We start from the raw sequence: 20,910 nt of genomic DNA, 5'->3' as shown, positions 1-20,910 counted from the left end.
GATCAGAAGCAAAAGTTTCCTGGAAGAACACAAGGCCATGCTTAAGCTGAGTGGGTTCTGTTGTAGCAGCAATTTCTCATCAAGAGTAACTGCTCTACACAGAAAGAAAATCCACAGCACTTTTGAATGGGCACTTCTGCCCCTCCTGTCCTACAGCTTCATTGTGCCTCCAACCATTCGCATCTGTTAGATGAGAACGCTGAACAGCAAGCAACTTTCAAGGAGACTGGTAAGGAAGGGAAAAAATAAGTCTCTCTCAAAACTGAACAGCTTTGTTTACAACAGTTTCCCCCAAACAGTCCAAAAACTTCAAAATTCCACTTTAAAAAAGTTACTTAAAAATGACGTATTTCAAAACAAGAGAAAGAGGATAAGTCTAGTATTTGATTTTTGCAATGCCAAATAGCAATTTCAGAAGATTTATTTATTTTTGAAGTACAGAATGGAGCACATGCATAAGACCTGGTCCTCTTCACAAATACAAGGTACACTCACTGTTCTGAAGGAAGATCATGCATTTAGCAGCATCGTTCATTCAAAGAGCTGAGTTTTAAGTCAGCTAAGACTCTGACAGCTAGTAGGGAAGAAGAAAACATTTTAGATTTCTAAACACTGTTTCTGGCTTCTACTGCTTAGCACTACACCATTCCTACAGCAATATATAAATTAGCAAGGAACATGATTATGCTGAAGCCTATGCATGACATACAATACCATATCAGAATAAAAAAAATATATTCTCTGTTGTGACTTTTCATTACAAAAATACCAGATGGAGAAGACAGACTTTCAGGAACAATCTCACAGAAACTAGGCAGGCTGAGACATACAAACATTTGACAAAACATACACATACACACACACAAAGTTGCACTGAGGACTAAAGAACTGCAGATTGAAATACTGTGTTACTGAGGTCAGATATTATCAAGAGTTTTTAAAAGTATGTATTTAAGCAACAATTGCTAGATGTTGTTGTCTAACTAGTCTTATGCTGATCTGCAAGCTTGTTATTGGCCATACACACTCCTAAATTTCAGCTCTACGAGAAGCTTCTGTACCCATTACTAGAACACGAAGTCTGAGAAGAAATTAATTCGGTCCCGAGTTCTGTTGTTTTCACATACAAGTTCATTTTATCTTAATATCAGTATTTAAGACTGAACAGGTTAACTACAAAAACATCAGTTGGTATTTCTTTCTCTCCTCACCTATAAAAAAAATGCAAATGGAAAAGCTCTCAAGGAAATTTAGTTCATACCAAACCATGTGCCAGACAAAAAAGGGTCAAATAAATGTGCTCTAGAACACAGTCTTAGCTGAGAAGCAATACAGAGTTCTGACACACAACATCCTGCTACAGCTGCTTGAGTAGGTACAGCATACATCATCTCAGCAGCCTGAAGTTAGATTACAGTCTTGTCCCTTTACCAGTATAAAAGCCTACGTCAAGGATCCAGACTTGATTCACGTTCTTCAGTTTCATCAGGTAGTTCCTCAGCAGATGGACCACACACATTGTCCTGGTTATCTGCAGACTGATTTAGCTCATCAGGTTCCCCAGCTGCAATCTGAGTTGTTTCTTCTTCCTCTTCTTCCTCAACTTCCCCATCATCCTCTACATCCATCTCAAACACCCTCACGTGACGGAGATTTGAACTTAGCTACGGAGAAATTAAGGAGTTTCCGTTAATAAATAAATAAAAGCACCAATACCATTTTAAATGTCAGCCAATAGCTTTGAAAATTGCCTTTTATCTTTGAAATGGAGGTATCAAGGAAATTAGCAACTTTTTTATTGCTCTGCAGGCTGAAAAGTAAAGCAAGTAGACCTGTTAACTTCTGTTAAAGTTTTTCCATGTTGTGTTATGAGAGGTACGACTGTATCCTGACACACTTATAAAAGATTACGAGAGAATAATCTATTTGTTTAAAAAAAAAGTTTTGATAAATCTCAATAAATTAGCAAAAACAGATTATCACTCTCTCCAGTCATAGCATTTCTTTAATAGTTTACAGGCTTGTTCACAGATACTGTACTTACCACACAGGAAACTTTTCTAATGCCATTTACAGAAACATACTGAGCTTTCATATTCTCCAGCACTCTCCACTGATTCTCCAAGACGACAGTACGTGTGCATATTTCACCACTTTGCTCATCCAGCCTGCACATAACAAGAAGAAAAGCACAAAGCTAGTACATAAGAAACAATTCCAGTACTAAGAAGAACCTCAGTCAGTCCAGTTTTTTACGTCTAAGTTTTATTATATCATATGCCACAAGCAGATAAGCATTTGAAACCACCATAACGCTGCTACAGATATTCCAGAGCAGGGGATCCAACTGTGGAAACACTGCATGTTTTAACTGAGGTAAAAGATTACAGCGGGTGAGAAGGGAGTTGTAAAGCCTGATCTTCCCGCAAGTAACAGCTACAGCAGGAGGATGAGGGCAGCTTTCCTTTAAACCTCTCCTCTTCAAGAAGAGGAGTTTCTGAACAAAGTCCTGGAGGCGATGCCTCCACTTACACAGAAGTTTGGCCTCAATGACCTTTCAAAGACATATCACTCCACCCCCACTCATAGGGACTGTATGAAGGAACTCCCTGCCTATTACAGTGGCCAGGATTAGTTTGAACTTGCTTTTAATATTTTCTGTTCATTCTTCAATACACAATTTCTTTGTGGCATAAAAAAAATATTTACAGTTCAGTATGGCTCTTTATTTTGAAGTAAAAATGTATCTTAAGCAATCCACCAGAGAGGCAGAGGGAGAAAAAAGAAAAAGCAAGTGAGGCACAACAACTAAAAGATTGGATTCACCGCTTCAACTACATTGGCCTTTTTTGTGTGTGTGTTCACCTCCCCCATATGCTCTCCTCTCCCTGCGCCAGCACAGAGGCAGGCACCAATTCTGATGTTTCAAGGCTAAGCTGACAGTAGTTGTAAATGTGACTACCAGGGGAAAGATCGAGAAATCTGTGTATCAAGGCAGAGGTATATGAGCGAATATGCTGAAAACATCCTAAATTCAAGTATGCTGACCAGCAAAGTTAGCATTCTCTAAAGAAAAGAAGATTTCTGATTCTACAGGATGTCTTCAATTGGTCCTCCTGTTTCATGAGAGCCATGTACACAGGTAGTATTCAGTCTCAAAAAGGTAAAACCAACCCCAACCCCAAAAAACCATAAAACGAACTCTTTAGGAAGCTTTGATCTCCCCACCCCACTCTCCCCGGCACAAAAGGAGTTATTGCCTTTAAAGTATTTACACATACACACACAAAGCATGAGTGTGTGCTCATTCACAATTAGAATATTTGCTTAATCTGCTTTTCAGTTCTGCATTTTCAGACTTGCTCAAAGTTTTTCAGTACCTTTTAGTAGAATCCCAGATGAATTCCCTGTCTTGGTTCTCATCTGTGTATACTGAAGATAAAGGCAGCTGAGCCAAAACTCTCTCCTTCCCCTCTTGTTCCACACTCTCCTTCAGAACTACAGTTACAGTTTCATCATCATAGAAGTGTGCATCTAAACAACTGTAGCATCTATAGGAAAATAATTTAGAAAGCATCAAGGAATAAGAGTGAATACAGAACTAAAATATTTTTAAGTTGCACAACATTCACGTTAAAAAGTATTCGGTAGTTAACAGTGAGCTTTACTGTAAACAATAAAAAAGGTCAGTCATGCAGCTAAGACACTGAATGACAGCCATAACCACAGCAGACTCCTGTACCATGCAGGAAAAATGATTCTGAAGGAAAAAACAAAACAAACAAAAAACTTACTAGCAATCTTATTTTTTCCCATTTCAGGTGAAATGTAAGAAACAGTAAACACAAACACCAAAGAAAATTTAGAAACACAACTGAAGGTACTGAGGGCAATCACATCCACCCTTTCTACATGAAAAGGATGAGCTTAGTCTGCCATGCCTTCTAAGATGCCTTCATTCAGGCATATCAAGTCTCACTCCATCTTACTTGAAGAACATCACAGATATAAGCAAGAGCTGTTTCCAGCTAGCTTTGTTTCTTGTATGTGTGCTAAAGCTCTAGTTTTTAACTACAAAACTAAAATTTACTTGACCTTGAGATGAAGTGCAAAATAAGACTCCCACAATCCTGCAGCTTCACGCACCTATGCCATTTCTTACAGTCTGACTCACCCAGGGACTACAAGCTGGCCCAGCGTCTGAAGTAGTAATGTGCAGGATAAAAGCCAAACTGTAATGCCCAAAAAATTAACTTAATGCAAAATAAACACTAGAAAACATGGTCTTCAATTCAGCAATCTGCAATTCTGGAAGAAAAATCAAATATACTGACCTGGAGTCTGAGCTCTCATTTATACTGTTGTTCAAGAAGTTTCCAAAATCTACTGCAAGAATTCCATTACTGACAGACCTAGAAGAACAGCATTCATTATCTCAGTGACTAATTTCTTTTCCATTCATAGAGAATCCAAAATTTCTAACGGCAACTGTGGTAAGAGACGGTGTAAGCCTCTCTAAGCTTAGCACAATACACAGCTACAACCCAAAATGATGTAACTGGTGGATGGGAACTTTTTGATTTCTTCTGCCCCTCAGCAAAATGTGACTAATGGAGTCAAATGGGAAACTGTGTCTGGCTTGTGGGATATAGTTCTTTGCTGAACTCTTGGCTCAGTTGTCCTAGTCTTCGGTCCGTTAAGTTACTTGTTACTCAAATCTACAGAAAACAAGTTTAGACTGTTTTAGATATCAAGGAGGGAGGAAATAGGATAGAAACTACACCACAAGGCTGTAATTTTGTCATATGCAGCTCTCAACTGGAAACACAAAAGATAGTTTCACCATGCGTTTAAAAATTCCCACCCCATCACAGTTCATTATCTCCTCAAATTAAATGACACAGATTATAAAAATCAGTATTTTACAGAGAGGAGGAGTTTTTGTTGTTTTCTAAACCCAGGTCATTTCAGTGATCCCACTGACAGAATGCATCTTAAATAGTTGCATCAGCGCAACTAGGCAGTGACAAACAGCATCTTGGACACAGAAACTCCTGAAGGTACACAAAACGACACCCCAAAGAGATGTATTTTATTTGTTGCACCTATGAGTCCACCCCCCATTTTTCCTTAGAGTATTAAATTACAGGCTGCAAGGAGTTAATCAAAGAATAGTATTTACAATAAGATACAGCAACACTGAAAGCATGATTCCCTGTAATTTTTCACAAGTTTGCACAAGCAAGTAATTCTGTGAGGAGCAAAACTAAGGGAGCCTGATTTTTTTCTTAAGCCTAAAACCATCTTGGGTCTTGTGATTAGGTTTTCTGAGTCTAATACAACACAAACTCCTGCTGCAGTTTCCTACTGCACTTCCTAATGTTGTCCTCATTTTCTCTAGTATCTGAGAAAGATGGTATTCATGCTGCTCATTCCTTCTTTTTACAAGAAGATTCAAATTGTAATTGTCTCTGTACACATGTGCCAAAGCTCACAAACCACCTTTCCCCCTTTTTTGTCTTACCTGGAAGTATCAGTATGTCTCCTCAAAATGTGTATTTTAGAAATAGAATTTTCTAATATGGTGAAGAGAACATAATGTATATTGGATGTTTTATCATTCCACCTGTAATGGGGGGGGAAGGAAATGAAAATTTAGGTCAAGCTTTAATGATTGGTAAATGACATAGAACAAGGAATAGCAGCATACTTACAGAAATGGTAGTTTAAATAGTTGAGGTGTGGAATCTTCACTGAAAAGGAAAAAACAAACCAGTTTATAAAATGCTACTGTAATTTTGTGCAACTGAGCTTTAGAAATAGTGTAAAGAAATACCTTTGAGAAATTTTGTAGAGAGACATGCAGACTGCTTGATGCACTGACTTTCCAATTACATCCTAACAAATATAATGAAAATAGACCAAAAAGTGCAGGCAGTTATTTATAATTATACACCTTTTTAAGACAAAAAACCACAACCAAACAAAAATACCTGAGCACATCTGAAAGAAAAATCCACCAATATTTATGCTGGAATAAACATCCCTAATGCAAACACTCCTGTCACTTGACACACTTGTTTCATGTTTCTTCATAATACGTAGGCTAATGTATTGCCAACTAACACAGTTATCTAGTACATAGTGCATACACCCAGCTAATTAACGTTAAAAATAGATCCCGATAATGTGGGAACAGAAGGCGTGAAACAAAAAAATCCTCCATTATGCTCTCCCTAGCCAAAGGCTTGAGGCATCCCGGCAGTGGTGAAGCTAGGCTACATGCTACCACCTAAGTTGTAGGCACTCGAAGGCAAAGATTAAAACTTCAGGCCTTACTAAGCATGACTACTATCTTCAGCTGACTGCTACCCCTAAAAGAAAGTTATCATTTATATAAATTGAACTTACCGCTGGCTTTTGTAAACACCGATCAATGACCCCTTCCATTTGCCTTTTGACAAAATGCAGTGATTTCTCAGGATAGTAGGGAAACAAAAGTGGACTTTCTGTAAACAGATAAAGTTCATTTAAAAAATGCTTGTATCTCTATAAAAACACACTACACCGTTATTATAGTGACAAATTGGAATGAGTCCAGTGGAGGGTCAGTAAGATGGTTGCAGGGCTAGAGCACATGCTTTACGAGGAGAAGTTGAGGGGGCTGGGTTCATTCAGTCTAGAGAAGTGAGGGCTAACAAGGAGGAACCTGTTGCTCTCTTCAGCTGCCTAAAGGAGGAGTTACAGAAGACATCGTTTTCAAAGCTGCACACAGTGAGAGGAGAAGATCTAACAGTCATAAGCTCCAGCAAGGGAAATTCCAATCAGATATAACGGAAAAAAAGTTTTCACGGGGACTGGTTAGTCACTGGAGCAGGGCGCCCAGAGAGGCTGCAGGATCTCCATCCTTGCAGGCATAGAGGACTCAACTGCACAAAGTCTTGAGCAACCCAGCCTAGCTTCAAAATCAGCCCTGCTTTGGTTGGATTAGGTGACCGCCTAAATTATTCGCTGATTATAAATTCTAACTCAAGTAACTAACTGGATTACAATATGAAACAAGATAAATGAATGAGAAACGAAGGCCTGCCTGCCCCTTCAGCTTTTCTTCACAGCCCATTCAAAATTGCAAGAAGACAGTTGCATTTACCCAAGAGCTAGAAACACAGTTGTCATAAAATATCTTGTTTAAGCAAAACAATTTCCATACTTTTTATAGTAGCTATGATTTGGCTTCAATAGGACTGATTTGTTTTTATGAAATGAAATACTCTGTAAGAAGACATTTAGCTTTTGAGATAAATCTCACTACTTATTTTAAGTACATAACCTGGTTTTTTTCCAATGTTTAGCTGGAAAAAAGATAAAAATTTCATCAACCAACAAAGCAATATAAAACACCAAAGAAGGGTAGAAGGTGTCAATGACAGAAGCATTACTTGTCCTATAAACCCTGCAGTTCTGAGAGCAAGACAAACATCTCAATACTTGCCAAATTAACACCAACAAAACCACTTACAAACCATCTCTACAAACAATCACGAATCTTGGGTAGTAACAGAAACGGCCAGTCAAGTAGTCTACACATTCAAAGTATCAAACAGATTTTCAAAGTATGTTTAAAAATACACTTTCTAAATACTACTTTGCCAAACAAAAATGCTACCACTTCCTCCCTTTTTATTGAACTAAATAGGCAGAAAAAGGCAGCTATAGCAAACTCTATTACAAGACAACTTCTGTTGTAGAAGTTTTACAGTCTATGGTTTCTAAAGTTAAACAAGAATCATTTTCACCATCATCTTGTTATAGTCTCTTACTTCTTTTTCACCACTAATTAACAAAATAGTCTCAGACTCCAGTCAAAGAGAACAAGTTCGGACACTTCCCCCAGGTATGACCTAAGCGTAATTATTACTTCCTTGAACAGGAATTAAGCTCTCCTAAAACAGACATCTCCTGGGATTCCTTCCAAGCCAACATTTCTGAGACTGGTATATAAAAGCTAGGAAACTCCTAATACCCAGAAAATGGTAATTGACTGGGTAAGCAGCTATATAAAAACTGTGTAAAATAACAAGGCCCATTTATTTTATTCTACTCAGATGGAGACCCATGACTAACACTACAGAAGTAACTCATAAGCATGAAAAAACAGATTACTTTTCTACATTTGTTACATTCTATGTATATCTTTGATTCACTTTTACATTTTACTAAAGCACACGTTACCTTTCAGGTGAGTACTATTTTTAAGAAAGTTAAACCACTGGTTTCCCTCTGTATTAGGTGGTGATACAAGGTCATCGTCTTCATCTTTCAAGTACTAGAAAAGAAACAGACATTTGTAAGATTGCATTTTAAGAATAAGGAACATCAGAATTCATCTCCAACATTGCTCCTCACAAGTCCGTTAAACATTTCTCCTTAATTTAACATGCCCTACTTTAAAACTAACACAAGTCCGTTAAACATTTCTCCTTAATTTAACATGCCCTACTCTTAAAACTAAATATTCTACCCCTTCTTGAAACAATAAGAAAAATCGACTATTGTCTAAGATCATATAGTGATATTTCCGTAAGAAATTGATTTTTAAATCAAGTTTGAGCATAAATGTTTTGAAATCTAGTGATTAATGGCATAAAGACAACACATGCATTTCAGTTTTACGTTACTATTGCTGGCTGTGAAGAAGTTTCATCTTTTTCCTAAAAATACAGTATGTGTAAGGTAAAACTATAAGATATATTTTTAAACACTCCTTTTCCTAATAATAGTAGAAAATAATTAAAATACTCTCCTTTACCATTACTAGAATGTGCAACACAGCAAAAGGGACAGAGAAGAAAAGTGGGCACAGCTTTAAAAGCTTCTCCATCTAATGATTTTCTCATTTATTCTTTTTCCATTTACTCCCTAGTTCTTTACCTGGCCAACTCTCTCCACATTGAAGTATTTTCCCTTACGATTGTAAAGTTCTGGTGCCTGAAAAAATAATGCAAACAAAACCATTATTTAAACCCAAAGTTAATGAGAAGTAGTGTACAAAAAGATGATTGAATTATTTTATTATAGGATTTTTCACATTCAATTCTTGGCAGCAAAAATACAGTCAGATGCTGTACTTGGCAAACCAATATAACTTACCTCATTGAAGTGTTCAGTAAGAAAATCAGCAACAAACGTGATATCTTTTTGAGTCATCTAAAAGAAAAAAAACAGTGAAAAAAGCAGAGGATAAGAAATACATTTCAGTGAGCACAGAACACATGTTCTGTAGGCTGAACAAGCACAGCTCCCTCAGCCTGTCCTCGCAGGGCAAGTGCTCCAGCCTCCAACCTGCTTGGGAGCCCTCTGCTGAACTCACTCCAGTTTATTCATGTCTGTCTTGTACAGGAGGGCCCCAAACTGGAGAAAGTATTCTAGATGCGATCTGATGAGTGCTAAATAAGGAGGGTAACTACTTCCTTTGACCTCCTGGCTGTGCTCCTGTTAGTACAGCCCTGGTTACTCTTGGCCGCCCTTGCTGCCAGGGCACACTGCTGGCTCATGCCCAGCTTGCATCCACCAACATCCCCAAGTCCATCTCAGCAGAGCTACTCCCCAGTCAGTTGGGGCCCTGCTGTGCAATTGCAGGGGGTTACGCTTCCCCAGGACAGAACCTTGCATTTGTCCTTGTTGAACTTCAGGAGGTCCCTATCTGTCCATTGCTCCAGCCTATCTATTTCCCTCTGGAAAGCACCTCTGTCCTTGAGCATATTAACTGGTTCACCCAGTGTGATGGTGTCTGCAAATCTGATGCAGGTGTATTCCACCTCCTCTACCGGGGCATTGGTAAAGATGCTAAAATGCCATTCCAGTTACCTTAGTCATTTAGGGCGTATAAAGAGCTGCTATACACAGAGGTCTCGCATTCACATACAGTGTACTAAAAAGAGTAGTATTAACAAAGAAAACAGAAAAAGTAGTTCATGCGAGACAGCATTTTAGTGTGAATCTGCAGGCATCAACTTTCTCAAAGAAATGACACAGACACTATCCTTTAAGTTTTGGAACAAAAATAAACCTTTAATCTTGCCCTCTAAGTCAAGAAGAATACAGAGTATACCACCATTTATTAGAAAACGTTACTACTACCTTGTTCAGCTCTGGAAGCACATGATCTTCTGACATCCTCAACATGGCTGAGGGAAAAATCATATTCTTACTGCATTAATATTAAAATGTTTTCCTAATGTTCTTAATTTTCCATGGCTATGTAATAAACCACTGCTGATAAAATAGGAAAGATTGATTTGTCAGAAGCAAAAGAGTCTGGAATGAAGAATTATTAATTGAGACTGAAATTAAGCCTCACTTGCCCCACTAGCTTACAATACAAATCTTGGAGAATTTTTATCTTTAATCTTCTCCAACTGCATTGTACCGTCTACAGGACTGAGATAAGATTATTATAAAAAGGGTTCATAAGAATTTATTCATGTACATACTAAGAGTAGTAAAATGGATATATATAAAAAATACTGTCATGCCCAGAATAATTTTAAGAGAATTGCACAGAAGTGATTTTAAATCAGTGAGGCTTAGATAAACAGTTCTCTGTTTAGTTTCAACACAAGCAAACACAGTGAACATTTAATTAAAGTTCTAACGTTATGACAGAGAACTCCGATAGCTCTACTTTCTGCAATTTTTAAAACTAAAATTATTACATTCCTGCTAGTAAGTGCTAACACTGCATTTCTGGTGCTTTTACAGTATCCGGTAAGACTGCTTAGTTTTTTGTAAAGTAGTTCTAAAAAGATCAATTAAAAATTATAAACTTATTCATAACCACTTTTTAAAACCAAGCAGGCTAAAACATAGTGTTCTGCACTTCCTTCTAGCATTTTACCTGCAGCTACCCAGCTACAATTGGAGGTGGCTATTAAGTGCATCCGGACATTCAGAGACTGTTTACATCTGTGCACAACCTTACAGCTAACTAGGTCTCCACAGGAGAAAACAGCAAGTGACAGAGTAAAGGAGAATTAGACTATACTTCAAATTTGGTGTAAACTAAATAAAGTCCTTTAATTTCTTCAAGTCAAGACCAGCAAATTGCTCATGAAACAGACAACAGTTTGGAGTAACAGTACAGGATAAGAATATACAATACCCACTGTACACACACACTACCTTTAATTGAGAATGATTAAATTTATGATCTATGTGTTTAATATTATAATTATTCTTGCCTCATCAACTGTAACCTTTTAGATGTCCAGAAGTTTTCTATTATAGAAATAAATAGATGGTTATAACTGGAGATTGGCTTAATTACCTACCGACATTTCAATGCTTAGAACACAAAACAGATATTGGATGCTTACTATGTCATCAAGCTTACCAACATACAGCCATCGAAAAAATGCTTTGAAGTTTTTCATACTACTGTCGATAACTCTGAGCAAGAAACAAGAAAAGAAATTACCAGATTTAAATGTCACAAGCTGCTCCAGGCTTAAGTCCCATCTTTACTACTGAGAGGCCTGCAAGCACTATCAATCGTTTAAAAAAATGCCCAATGCAGCCTCCCAAGACAGACTATTATTGGGGTATGAGTCTATGAGATGCAGTGAGACAAGATAAAAGCTCACCACCAACAGAGGAGCCTTGCTCTCCCCAACTTCCTCTATACCCAGCCACATATTTCCCCTTAGATAAAGGACTCAATAGACATGATTTTTAAATTCTCCAGACTTTATACTTACTGAAGCAGCTCATTTGCTTTCAGGATGAAAGAACCAACAGCAGTGATAGCCTCTGCAAAAAGAGCTAACCATTATTATTAAGCTTTCAAAAGTGAAATCAGAGTGGGTAAGTAGCACAGACACTACTGTACCTTCAATTCCGGATGCATCTAATCCCAGACACTCATATTTTTGTTTCCATAAAGCCATTCCTTTCAATTCGCTCAAGTGGTATAACAGTGCCTCAGAGCCACTAGGAAGGCAGAGCAAAGAAGTATAATCTTCTAGTCACCCTTCGGAAATTCACTGCTTCACTGCATGCCATATTTTTATTATCTAATGTGCAAAGTGGAGAGCTTTATAAGGTTGTCTGGCATACAAGAGTTAAAGTATCACTTCACAGAAAAGCAAATATTGTCCTAATGATTTTAACCACCACACAAAGTTGGTGTGAATATTTTGCATATATCCTACAAACACACCAGGCAGTGATATACAGGTGATGTGTCATTGAGATTGTTCAAAATACTTCAGTAGTTCTCCATTACCCAAAAATAAATTACTACATTTTGCCATGATCACAGTCTCCGCACCAGCACACCTACATAGAAAGAACCACTGATACAGCACACTGTCTTTTAGCAAAGCATAAAATATGCCATTTTATCTAGAATTCATTGAACATTCTGTGACTTACCTCTGCAAATGACTTATGACCAACTTTTGTATGCTGGAATAGGAAGACTCTATGGACTGACCGAGTTTTTTTAAACCCTGTTAAAAAAGAAATACAAACATAATAATGTTCTGTTAACTTAACAGAACAGTGATTAAAAGATACTGAAATAGATTATTTTAATATGTTAAAAAATATTAACATACCTTTACCGTCAGTTGGTTCATTAGCAATGCCTGAAGTTCCAGACTAAAGGGGGTGGGGGAGAGAACCAAATATGTGTTCATTTTGTATTTCAATATCAAATGCAAATGAATACTCAGATAAAACAACAGTAACTACCTTGCTTTGCCCCATAACAACAGCTGCATAAACTCATCCTGAACAGAAGTGGTTGTATTCTTTTCCTGTCAGTCACAATGATTGAAATAGATGGGTAAAGAAATTAAATCCAGGTTACCAAATAATCTCACAAACACTACAATTAAAGTGTATCGGAAAACCCACCCATATCCTTGAATGCTGAAATCAGACCACTGATCACTGGAAATTTTCTAGTATTTTAAGTTCTTTTCAATTGTATTACCCAGTAAAAGTTCTAAGCCATCACCAAGAATCTATTTTAAAAAAATAAATTATTTGATTCAACTAACTTCTAGCCATGGTCAATGAACACAAAATTTAAGCAAATCCAAGAGCATCTCAATCATGGCTGTCATACCTGCTCTACTGAACTAGGTTGTAAGTGCTGGTGGGCTGTTACTCAACATTTACAGTATTCAGTTTATCAGTGACTGAAGAGCACAACCTTAAATAGAAAGCACCTGATCAATAGCTGTGCAAGCTGAAAACTATCACTTTTGAATAATTCAGAATAAACAAAATAAAGAAGTATCGCAATACAATCGTGCTTGATTGTACTCAGATATCTTCAGCGTCAGAGTACTTGACACACAATAGGTTCCAGGTTGCCTCTGAACTTAGAGACTGTTATCTGGAGGCATTATGCTTAAACAACATTAAGATATGCAGTATGTTAACATGAACAGCAGGACTACTGAAAAAAATGTTTTTCCAAAAGAATGGTTAATACTACAGTACCTGTACGAACTTTGTTAGCCGTGAGTCCATCTGCATTAATATTTCTTCCCACGCTTCACACATGCACGTCAATGACAACTTTATATACTGTAATACAGATACAGACATTAGCATTATTCCCTCCCCCTGCTTCAAAACACGTGCAAGAACTGGATGTTACAATACAAAGGGAGGATATACTGTAGATATTATATAAAATTTATTATCAAACTCCAAGTTAGAGCTCTACATTTACTTAAAACCAACTTTAGCTTCCTACTAGAAAACATTTATTTCACTTGCGTTAAGAATATCGAAGACTGTAAGAACTGTGGTATTAAAAAGATGTCATAACACAACTGTACCTGTAACAGAGTTGAAATGTGAGTAAACTTCCGGGCCATTCGAGTTACCTCAGGTAAGTAACTTGATAATAGACTAGTGTCCAGCTATAACAAACGAAACAAGCAACAGTTAACGGATGATTTTTCTTTTAAGAAATTTTAGATTACAGAAATGAAAAGACAGATGGGGAGGACTCACAGAAAAACTGTCAATTCTCATTTCCTTAAAGTTGTTTTTAAGAGGAAAATGCATTTAATTCAAAGGGGAAAAAAATATTTTTAATACATCTATAAAAACTCCTGATGAAGTTCCTCATTTCAGAGTTCTAACAGTAATAGTTTTAAGGATGACTGTTCTGGATAGACTGGATAATCAGCAGCATCGCTCCTATGCCTTTGTGTGCAGAATGAAGAAAAACTGAGAAACTGTAGTTGAGAAAATGAATATTATATTTAAAGAATATTTTTTTTGTTTTTAAATATATTCTTTTTAAAGAATATATTTTAAAAGAATGCCTCAAGATCATCATCATCAGTCTCATCAGTGAAACTGCATGTTAACATGATAAATCCAAAAGCTAGATCAGGGTGAACTTCAGAAAGGCTGTTTTTTCTGCAAATAATGGGAAAGCAATAAAACTACCAGAAAGTAATTAAAAAGCAGGTTTACTTTTAAAAGAACATTTTAAAATTACTTTACTTGCCTGAAAATATGTTATCTCTGCCTCGCTGTCTGAAGAGTCTCGTATCTCTGCAATAACCGATAGTGATTTCAAATCACTAGATAAACATAGTCCACGACAAGAACCTGCCACCTGAAGGATTCCAGTTTAAAAATTAATGAAATATTGCATTTCTGCTAAGATGTATTTACTAAAGAACATTTTAAAATTACTTTACTTGCCTGAAAATATGTTATCTCTGCCTCGCTGTCTGAAGAGTCTCGTATCTCTGCAATAACCGATAGTGATTTCAAATCACTAGATAAACATAGTCCACGACAAGAACCTGCCACCTGAAGGATTCCAGTTTAAAAATTAATGAAATATTGCATTTCTGCTAAGATGTATTTACTGCTTTAAAACATTCATATATAAAGAAGGCTGTGTTCAACGACATGTAAAAACAAAGTGGAATTTTCAGCAAAGTGGAATTTTGTTCAGGAACAAAAGCACTCTTTTTACTGTGGACTAGTGTTGAACTTTATTTCATTTGAAACAAGATGTTAAAATCGCCAGAGTTCGAATGTCTTTCCAACAATAACCACACAACCCAACTGAGAGAAACAACTCTTCCTTTCTTTAAACTTCAACAACCCAGTTTCACTTATGTGTAAGCATACATATGTATTTTTTCATTCAATTCAGCTGTAGCTTGGTATATTACGAAGAAAAAACATGGAAAGGAACAGAATGTACCCCAGTTACTGTAGCAATCTTGAACATTCCGTAAGCATAAATCTCAATAAATCCTGAGCTGCCACCAAGGACAAGAGCATTAAGCCTATAAAAATAGAAGAATATGTGTTGATGAACATGCTGGAACAAATTCTAATGCATACAAATATAATTCTTAATACTTAAATGCCATCCATTTACTAAAGATCCTCTAAAGAATGACTGAACAAAAAGAAACACTATACTACTGTCTATGATCCAAGAAATTTAAAAACAAAAAAATTATTAGCTTGGATTTCATTGATAAGACCTGCCTCTAGCATTTACAGAAAGAGTATTAATTACTAAATTAACTGAGAGAATAGGGAAAAAAAATAACACAATTTAGGCACAGCAGTCCTCCTTCACTAACTTTATACCTTCTAGAAGAAAAAAGTAACAGTTTCTAGCAACAGCCCACCTACCAATACAGGCTGCAAGGCATTCTTACAAAGCTACTTTTGTATTCCTCTGAGTTTATACAAACTACATGCAGAGTAAGTTTGTTGCAGTCACTCAGTGGCACTCCTCAGCAAAACCTCAAAGGCAATAAACATTTGAAATGGACGCAGCAGCAAAGGACAGCCACAAGTAACAGCAACATCAGAAACGAAACCCAGTTCAAAGAGTAGGGTCTGGGACAGACAGATCTGTGTTTTGCTCACTTATTAAAACCAACCTGCTACAATGACTTGGGAAAAAGCTCCTCTATGACCTCTCCCTTTTTATCTATGTTTAAAACATTAAACTTTGGACAGGGAGGTTGTATATTGCTGTCATACATCCATACATCTTCAACTACTCATATTTTCTTACATTACAGTGAGCAGTAATGCTCTCCAACATAAAAAATGAGGATGTTTTGCATGTCCCCTTATAAATACGAAAAAATTTACTGCAACTTCTGCCTGTTACACACCTAAATATATGTTAGAGGAGAATGTTTCCGTTAAAACCAAGACAGAACTTAACAAAACAGTATCTGAAAAACTTTTGGTTTGATTAATTGAATGGGTGAAGGAGCACAGAATCCAGAAAGCTCCTACACCACCAACAGCTGCCACGTCTCTCTTTCTAGCAAGGAAGCCCTACTGTAAGAAGAGATATCACGTCTTAAAAAGGAGTAACTGGTGATAGACAGAGATGCAAATTTTGAAATAAGAAGGATGATTCTTAGTGGTGGGACTGTAAGGAACAGTGAAAGAAAGCAAATGGAAAAACAAGGCACAGAGGTTAAGCGCCCTCCTCAAGGATGCACCACAAGCACTCCACAAAGCCAGTCTCCGTCTGCTAAACTACACTTCCTCCAGCTGCTCCTCATGTGTTTCCTAATAAGAGATATTTATTTTAAAGTAACTCTAATACAGCTGATTTCAGAGCTAATTTTAAGTTTAGCTTTGTCACACTCATGCAAACCCACAGAAATTCCCCATCTGTAACAAGCACTCACAAACGTCTCCAAGACCAGCTTAAGTAACACATACAACATAGCCTTCAAATACACCCCAAGAAATCTTCTTATGAGGAAAAGAAGATAGGGCATCAACAGCAGTTGCTGATAAAGTGCTTTATAATCCCTCTAAATTGAGGGGAAAAGGTGTAAGCTGATGGAGACTTTTTTTTTTTTAATATATTCTTTGAACTTTATCTTTGTACATGAAAAAAGAGGCATTCCATATCCTTTCTCCAGGACCCCTAAAAACAGATTATGAATAACTTAAAAGTAAACCCACTTATCCATTATTTTATAGCTTTAAAAAAAAACAACTAACCAAAAAAAACCCAACCAACCCCACAACAACCCACATAGGGAATTTACCTTACATCACCCAGAAGCTTCATAATCTCATCTGATTTTTCTTCACTGAAAATACGAAACACATAGTTGGGGTTTATGTAGCTTGTCTCAATACCAGAAAACAAAATAAAAAAAAAATAGAGAGTTATAAGACAAAAATTTCTTACCTGAAAATTTTTGCAGTGGTACTGTAACTGAAAACAAAATAATTATTCTCAATAACAATGAGCAGACATCTAATCCAAAGCATCTGTAGAGCATTAAAGATGAGTAACCAAAACAATGACAACAAATGATAGATTGTACCTTCTAAAGCTTACCAGTATAATACTTACTTTTTTGGTAGCGCCGGTAATTTAGGCAAAAGGAGATTTGATTCATCCTCAGCATTGTAAAAAGAAGTGAGAACACTGAAAAAGAAATAAGGCTGTCTTTACCACCCAAGCTGTAAAAATGGGGCGGGGGGGGGGGGAAGGGAGAGAATTTCTGTCTAACTTCAAAGTTACAGCATACATTCAATACATCATGTATATTAAAGAGTTACAAATATCAGAGGGTAATCCCTTATGAGGCCTTTAATAATTTATCAAATGAGCAAATTAATAAAAGAAGTCTGATAATCTTTTTTTATTTCCACCAAAAGAGAATATAAAGTTTGTATCTGCTGGCTCAGTAGCTTGCTACCAAATTCCTCATCACCTGTAATGCAGTTACTGACTGAGGCTTTCTGTTTAAACCCTGTACAACCCTGCAGTACAACCTACCTACACCTCAGAAAAGCTTCACTCTAAAGACACATTACAGTGAGAGGAAGACTAAAGTGCAATACTTAATACCACACCTTAGACGTGCCAGAAGAATGAGATTCCCAATAAGGAGATAAGTCTATCCCCATCGGGAGAAAAATGCTAGAGTGATTTAAGATGTAGTTATTTTCTTGCTATTTTAAGATTGGTGTTTTCTGGAGGTGGGGGGGGAATCCCCAAGTCAGGCTTACACCACCTCCCTTTTTTAAATAATTGTTTTATTTAATTGTTGTCTTGCACTGCAATAAGGTGCATATCAGAGGTTTTTGTAAGACCACAGAAATAGGGACCACAATGTCCTCCAGCTCACAAGTGTTGCTGAGAATTGTCTAATGCCACAGAGCTCATGGTCACTAGGGGCAATCTGACTTCCTGAAGCAAGTACACCCACAACAGAATTGCCACTGGGGTTGGATATAACACCAAAGGCACATCGTGAAAGATGTAAGCACCAAACTAAACATCTTGAAAACACAAGTGAAGAAAGATTTAAATATAATACTTATTCTGACTAACAAAATAGACTAACATAATAATAGTATTATAATTAGTTTAACAAATTAATTGGTACTGAAGTAAACTAGATCAGAAGACGGGCCGTACAAGCTAATACTAGATTAAGCAGCTCTTAAGAAGTGGGCGCTCAAGATCATGCTGAAATTTTTGTGTATAACCTAAAGAACCACAAGACTAAGATATCAGCGCTAAAAAGAAGTGTATGAAAAGTGTCTATTCTAACCAAAAGGAAAATTTTACCGAAGTGGTAACAAAAAGCTATAGCTACATAGTATTATATTATTTTATAATGACTGCTCGTAACGTACTAAGTATAAATTATTAGTAAAGTGGCACTACCTAGCCCATAATTCACTTCTAGAGTTTTTTGGACTCACCTGCTTTCCTCAGTTACTTCCATCCAATGCATGTAAGTAATAGATGAGTCCACGGAGAAGGAGTGCAAGCTTTCAGGTTTTTCTACGTCACACAGAACAATCCGCTTGGTATCAGTAAGGCCAAAAGCCAAAACTGGAGAAAGATGAGTAAAACGTATAAACAACCAACGTGCAAAACTTTGTAGTTACTTTATACTGAATTAGAAAATAATGCATCTTCAAAGGCAACCACTGGACAGGATTTTCTCTTTGCCTATTTACAGTCCTTCCAAATTCTCATTTGAAACCTACTCATTAAAATGAAGGTTTGAACTCCTGTCATATTTTAGGTGATAAATGTAAGTCACAGGCACGATCCCAGAATTATTTATCTACAGGTTGAACTGAGCACACTTCTAACAACAGTTCTGATAAAGCAGAGGCTTCAGTTTTTGCAAATTTGAGGCCAAAATTATAAATAAAGACTGTCCACTGGGAAGGTTTGGGTTTTACTACAACAAAATACAATTTAAGACTTGCTGAGCAACTTTTACATCACCTTCTTCTTAACTTTATTAATCCTTAAAGCATATGGCAGGCAAAGGCTTCTATGCTTACTTCCTTGTAATTACAGGCAACCAGCTTAAAAAGAAGTTTCTTAAACTCCTCTGACTCCATCATAAAACTATATAGGTGTTTTTTACCCACATGTCATGGAAGAAGATTGTTCCCATTCTCCAGCCTCTAATGAGTCAAAAAATTCACTAATTTCCATCTTAGGCTTATTAAGCTACTAACTTCAACATTATTTCTGTTGATAAGGAAAAGGCTTTTTTTTTTCTTCTCTGGTGTATTATTAGAGCAATTTTAGCCTCTAAATTTCAGTCTATGCTAAATAAGCTAAGCTCTTCAGTAAACCCTGATCACACAGCCTCTCTCTTAACTCGCACAATAAATTTTGTCATTCATATAAAAATATTTTGCTTAGTTAGGAACTGAAAGTTTTGCTATACCTTGAAGTGCAGTATTTTGGACATAAATTCACCTTGCAAATCTTTCTTGCAATTGCTTTCAACAGTGTAACTCTCTCTATTACTTTGAATAAACCTACATAAAATTAAGCCACACTTCTCTTCAAACACAGTTTACTTGAAAATTTCTTTCACAGATAAGAGGTATCATCACCACAACCTTCACTGATTTCCAGTGGGATTTTTATTGCACTGTATCACCTCATATACTTGACATTACTTTTGCCATCTGGTCTCCAAGCAAGAGCAGTAACTTCTTTTCCTGTATTTTCATTTGGAGGCAAACTCCACACTCGCTGAAAGTTTGCAAGCCGATGAAGTAAAACCTACAAAGCACATTGAAGACAGAAAAATAAACCACATTCTCCCATTAATACCAGTTTGTAAATCAGTTGAAGATGCACTTTTTTTACCATTCTTTAATAACTCCTACATCTTAAATATCACCTGCTCCTCTAGTAGATGATTGACTCCTATGCCATTTTAAAGGACAGTATACTGTTTACTATACAGCAACACAGAGAAATAAGCTGTGCCTTGCCCAAGCCTAGAAGCCTGTAACCAACAGGGTACCCACGCCACGCTTCTCCAGCAAAGACGGCCTGAAAGCACAACAGTCTGCCTTCATGCATGATCACGCAGTTCCAGTTTTACCATTCTTTAATAACTCCTACATCTTAAATATCACCTGCTCCTCTAGTAGATGATTGACTCCTATGCCATTTTAAAGGACAGTATACTGTTTACTATACAGCAACACAGAGAAATAAGCTGTGCCTTGCCCAAGCCTAGAAGCCTGTAACCAACAGGGGTTACCCACGCTTCTCCAGCAAAGGCGGCCTGAAAGCACAACAGTCTGCCTTCATGCATGATCACATACAGCAGTTCCAGGAAAAAAATACCTGAAAATAGATTTAATTTAAATACGAAATTTCGTGTGCTTTAAAATCCTGCTGATACAGGCACTGAGAATATCATCATCAGATTTGTTCGGAAATTAGAAAGTAAAAAGGAAAGAGCACTAAATACTGAGAAGCTTAATAAAAAATTTTCTATTCCTAAATGCTTGGCTAAGCTTACGAGAATTACGGCACGAATAGCAAAAAAAGCATCTCAGCGACTGCAGGGGACA

At 36.8% G+C, this 20,910-nt stretch overlaps 1 protein-coding gene across 1 annotated transcript in view; it reads right to left on the bottom strand.

The window, feature by feature from the left end:
• Positions 1–394: 394 nt before the first annotated feature.
• Positions 395–20,910, bottom strand: part of ANAPC4 (anaphase promoting complex subunit 4) — a 21,313-nt gene continuing 797 nt past the window's right edge. The window contains exons 2-28 of the mRNA XM_009272293.2: positions 19,999–20,104; positions 18,769–18,901; positions 17,405–17,479; positions 17,237–17,263; positions 17,091–17,135; positions 15,254–15,338; positions 14,740–14,850; positions 13,857–13,940; positions 13,513–13,599; positions 12,754–12,818; positions 12,618–12,660; positions 12,433–12,509; positions 11,888–11,988; positions 11,757–11,808; positions 11,393–11,448; positions 10,141–10,187; positions 9,151–9,207; positions 8,932–8,988; positions 8,233–8,326; positions 6,412–6,509; positions 5,837–5,898; positions 5,715–5,753; positions 5,525–5,626; positions 4,335–4,412; positions 3,381–3,551; positions 2,045–2,168; positions 395–1,664 (exon numbers count right to left, since the gene is read on the bottom strand). Coding sequence (XP_009270568.2) covers positions 1,449–1,664; positions 2,045–2,168; positions 3,381–3,551; positions 4,335–4,412; positions 5,525–5,626; positions 5,715–5,753; positions 5,837–5,898; positions 6,412–6,509; positions 8,233–8,326; positions 8,932–8,988; positions 9,151–9,207; positions 10,141–10,187; positions 11,393–11,448; positions 11,757–11,808; positions 11,888–11,988; positions 12,433–12,509; positions 12,618–12,660; positions 12,754–12,818; positions 13,513–13,599; positions 13,857–13,940; positions 14,740–14,850; positions 15,254–15,338; positions 17,091–17,135; positions 17,237–17,263; positions 17,405–17,479; positions 18,769–18,901; positions 19,999–20,104 — 2,292 coding nt within the window. The 3' untranslated portion in view covers positions 395–1,448. The remainder of the gene's footprint in view (positions 1,665–2,044; positions 2,169–3,380; positions 3,552–4,334; positions 4,413–5,524; positions 5,627–5,714; positions 5,754–5,836; positions 5,899–6,411; positions 6,510–8,232; positions 8,327–8,931; positions 8,989–9,150; positions 9,208–10,140; positions 10,188–11,392; positions 11,449–11,756; positions 11,809–11,887; positions 11,989–12,432; positions 12,510–12,617; positions 12,661–12,753; positions 12,819–13,512; positions 13,600–13,856; positions 13,941–14,739; positions 14,851–15,253; positions 15,339–17,090; positions 17,136–17,236; positions 17,264–17,404; positions 17,480–18,768; positions 18,902–19,998; positions 20,105–20,910) is intronic.

This window comes from Aptenodytes forsteri, unplaced genomic scaffold (assembly GCF_000699145.1).
Source record: "Aptenodytes forsteri isolate BGI_AS27 unplaced genomic scaffold, ASM69914v1 Scaffold333, whole genome shotgun sequence".
In the NCBI taxonomy this organism is placed as follows: Eukaryota; Metazoa; Chordata; class Aves; order Sphenisciformes; family Spheniscidae; genus Aptenodytes; species Aptenodytes forsteri.
This window is presented reverse-complemented; position numbering and strand designations above follow the sequence as displayed.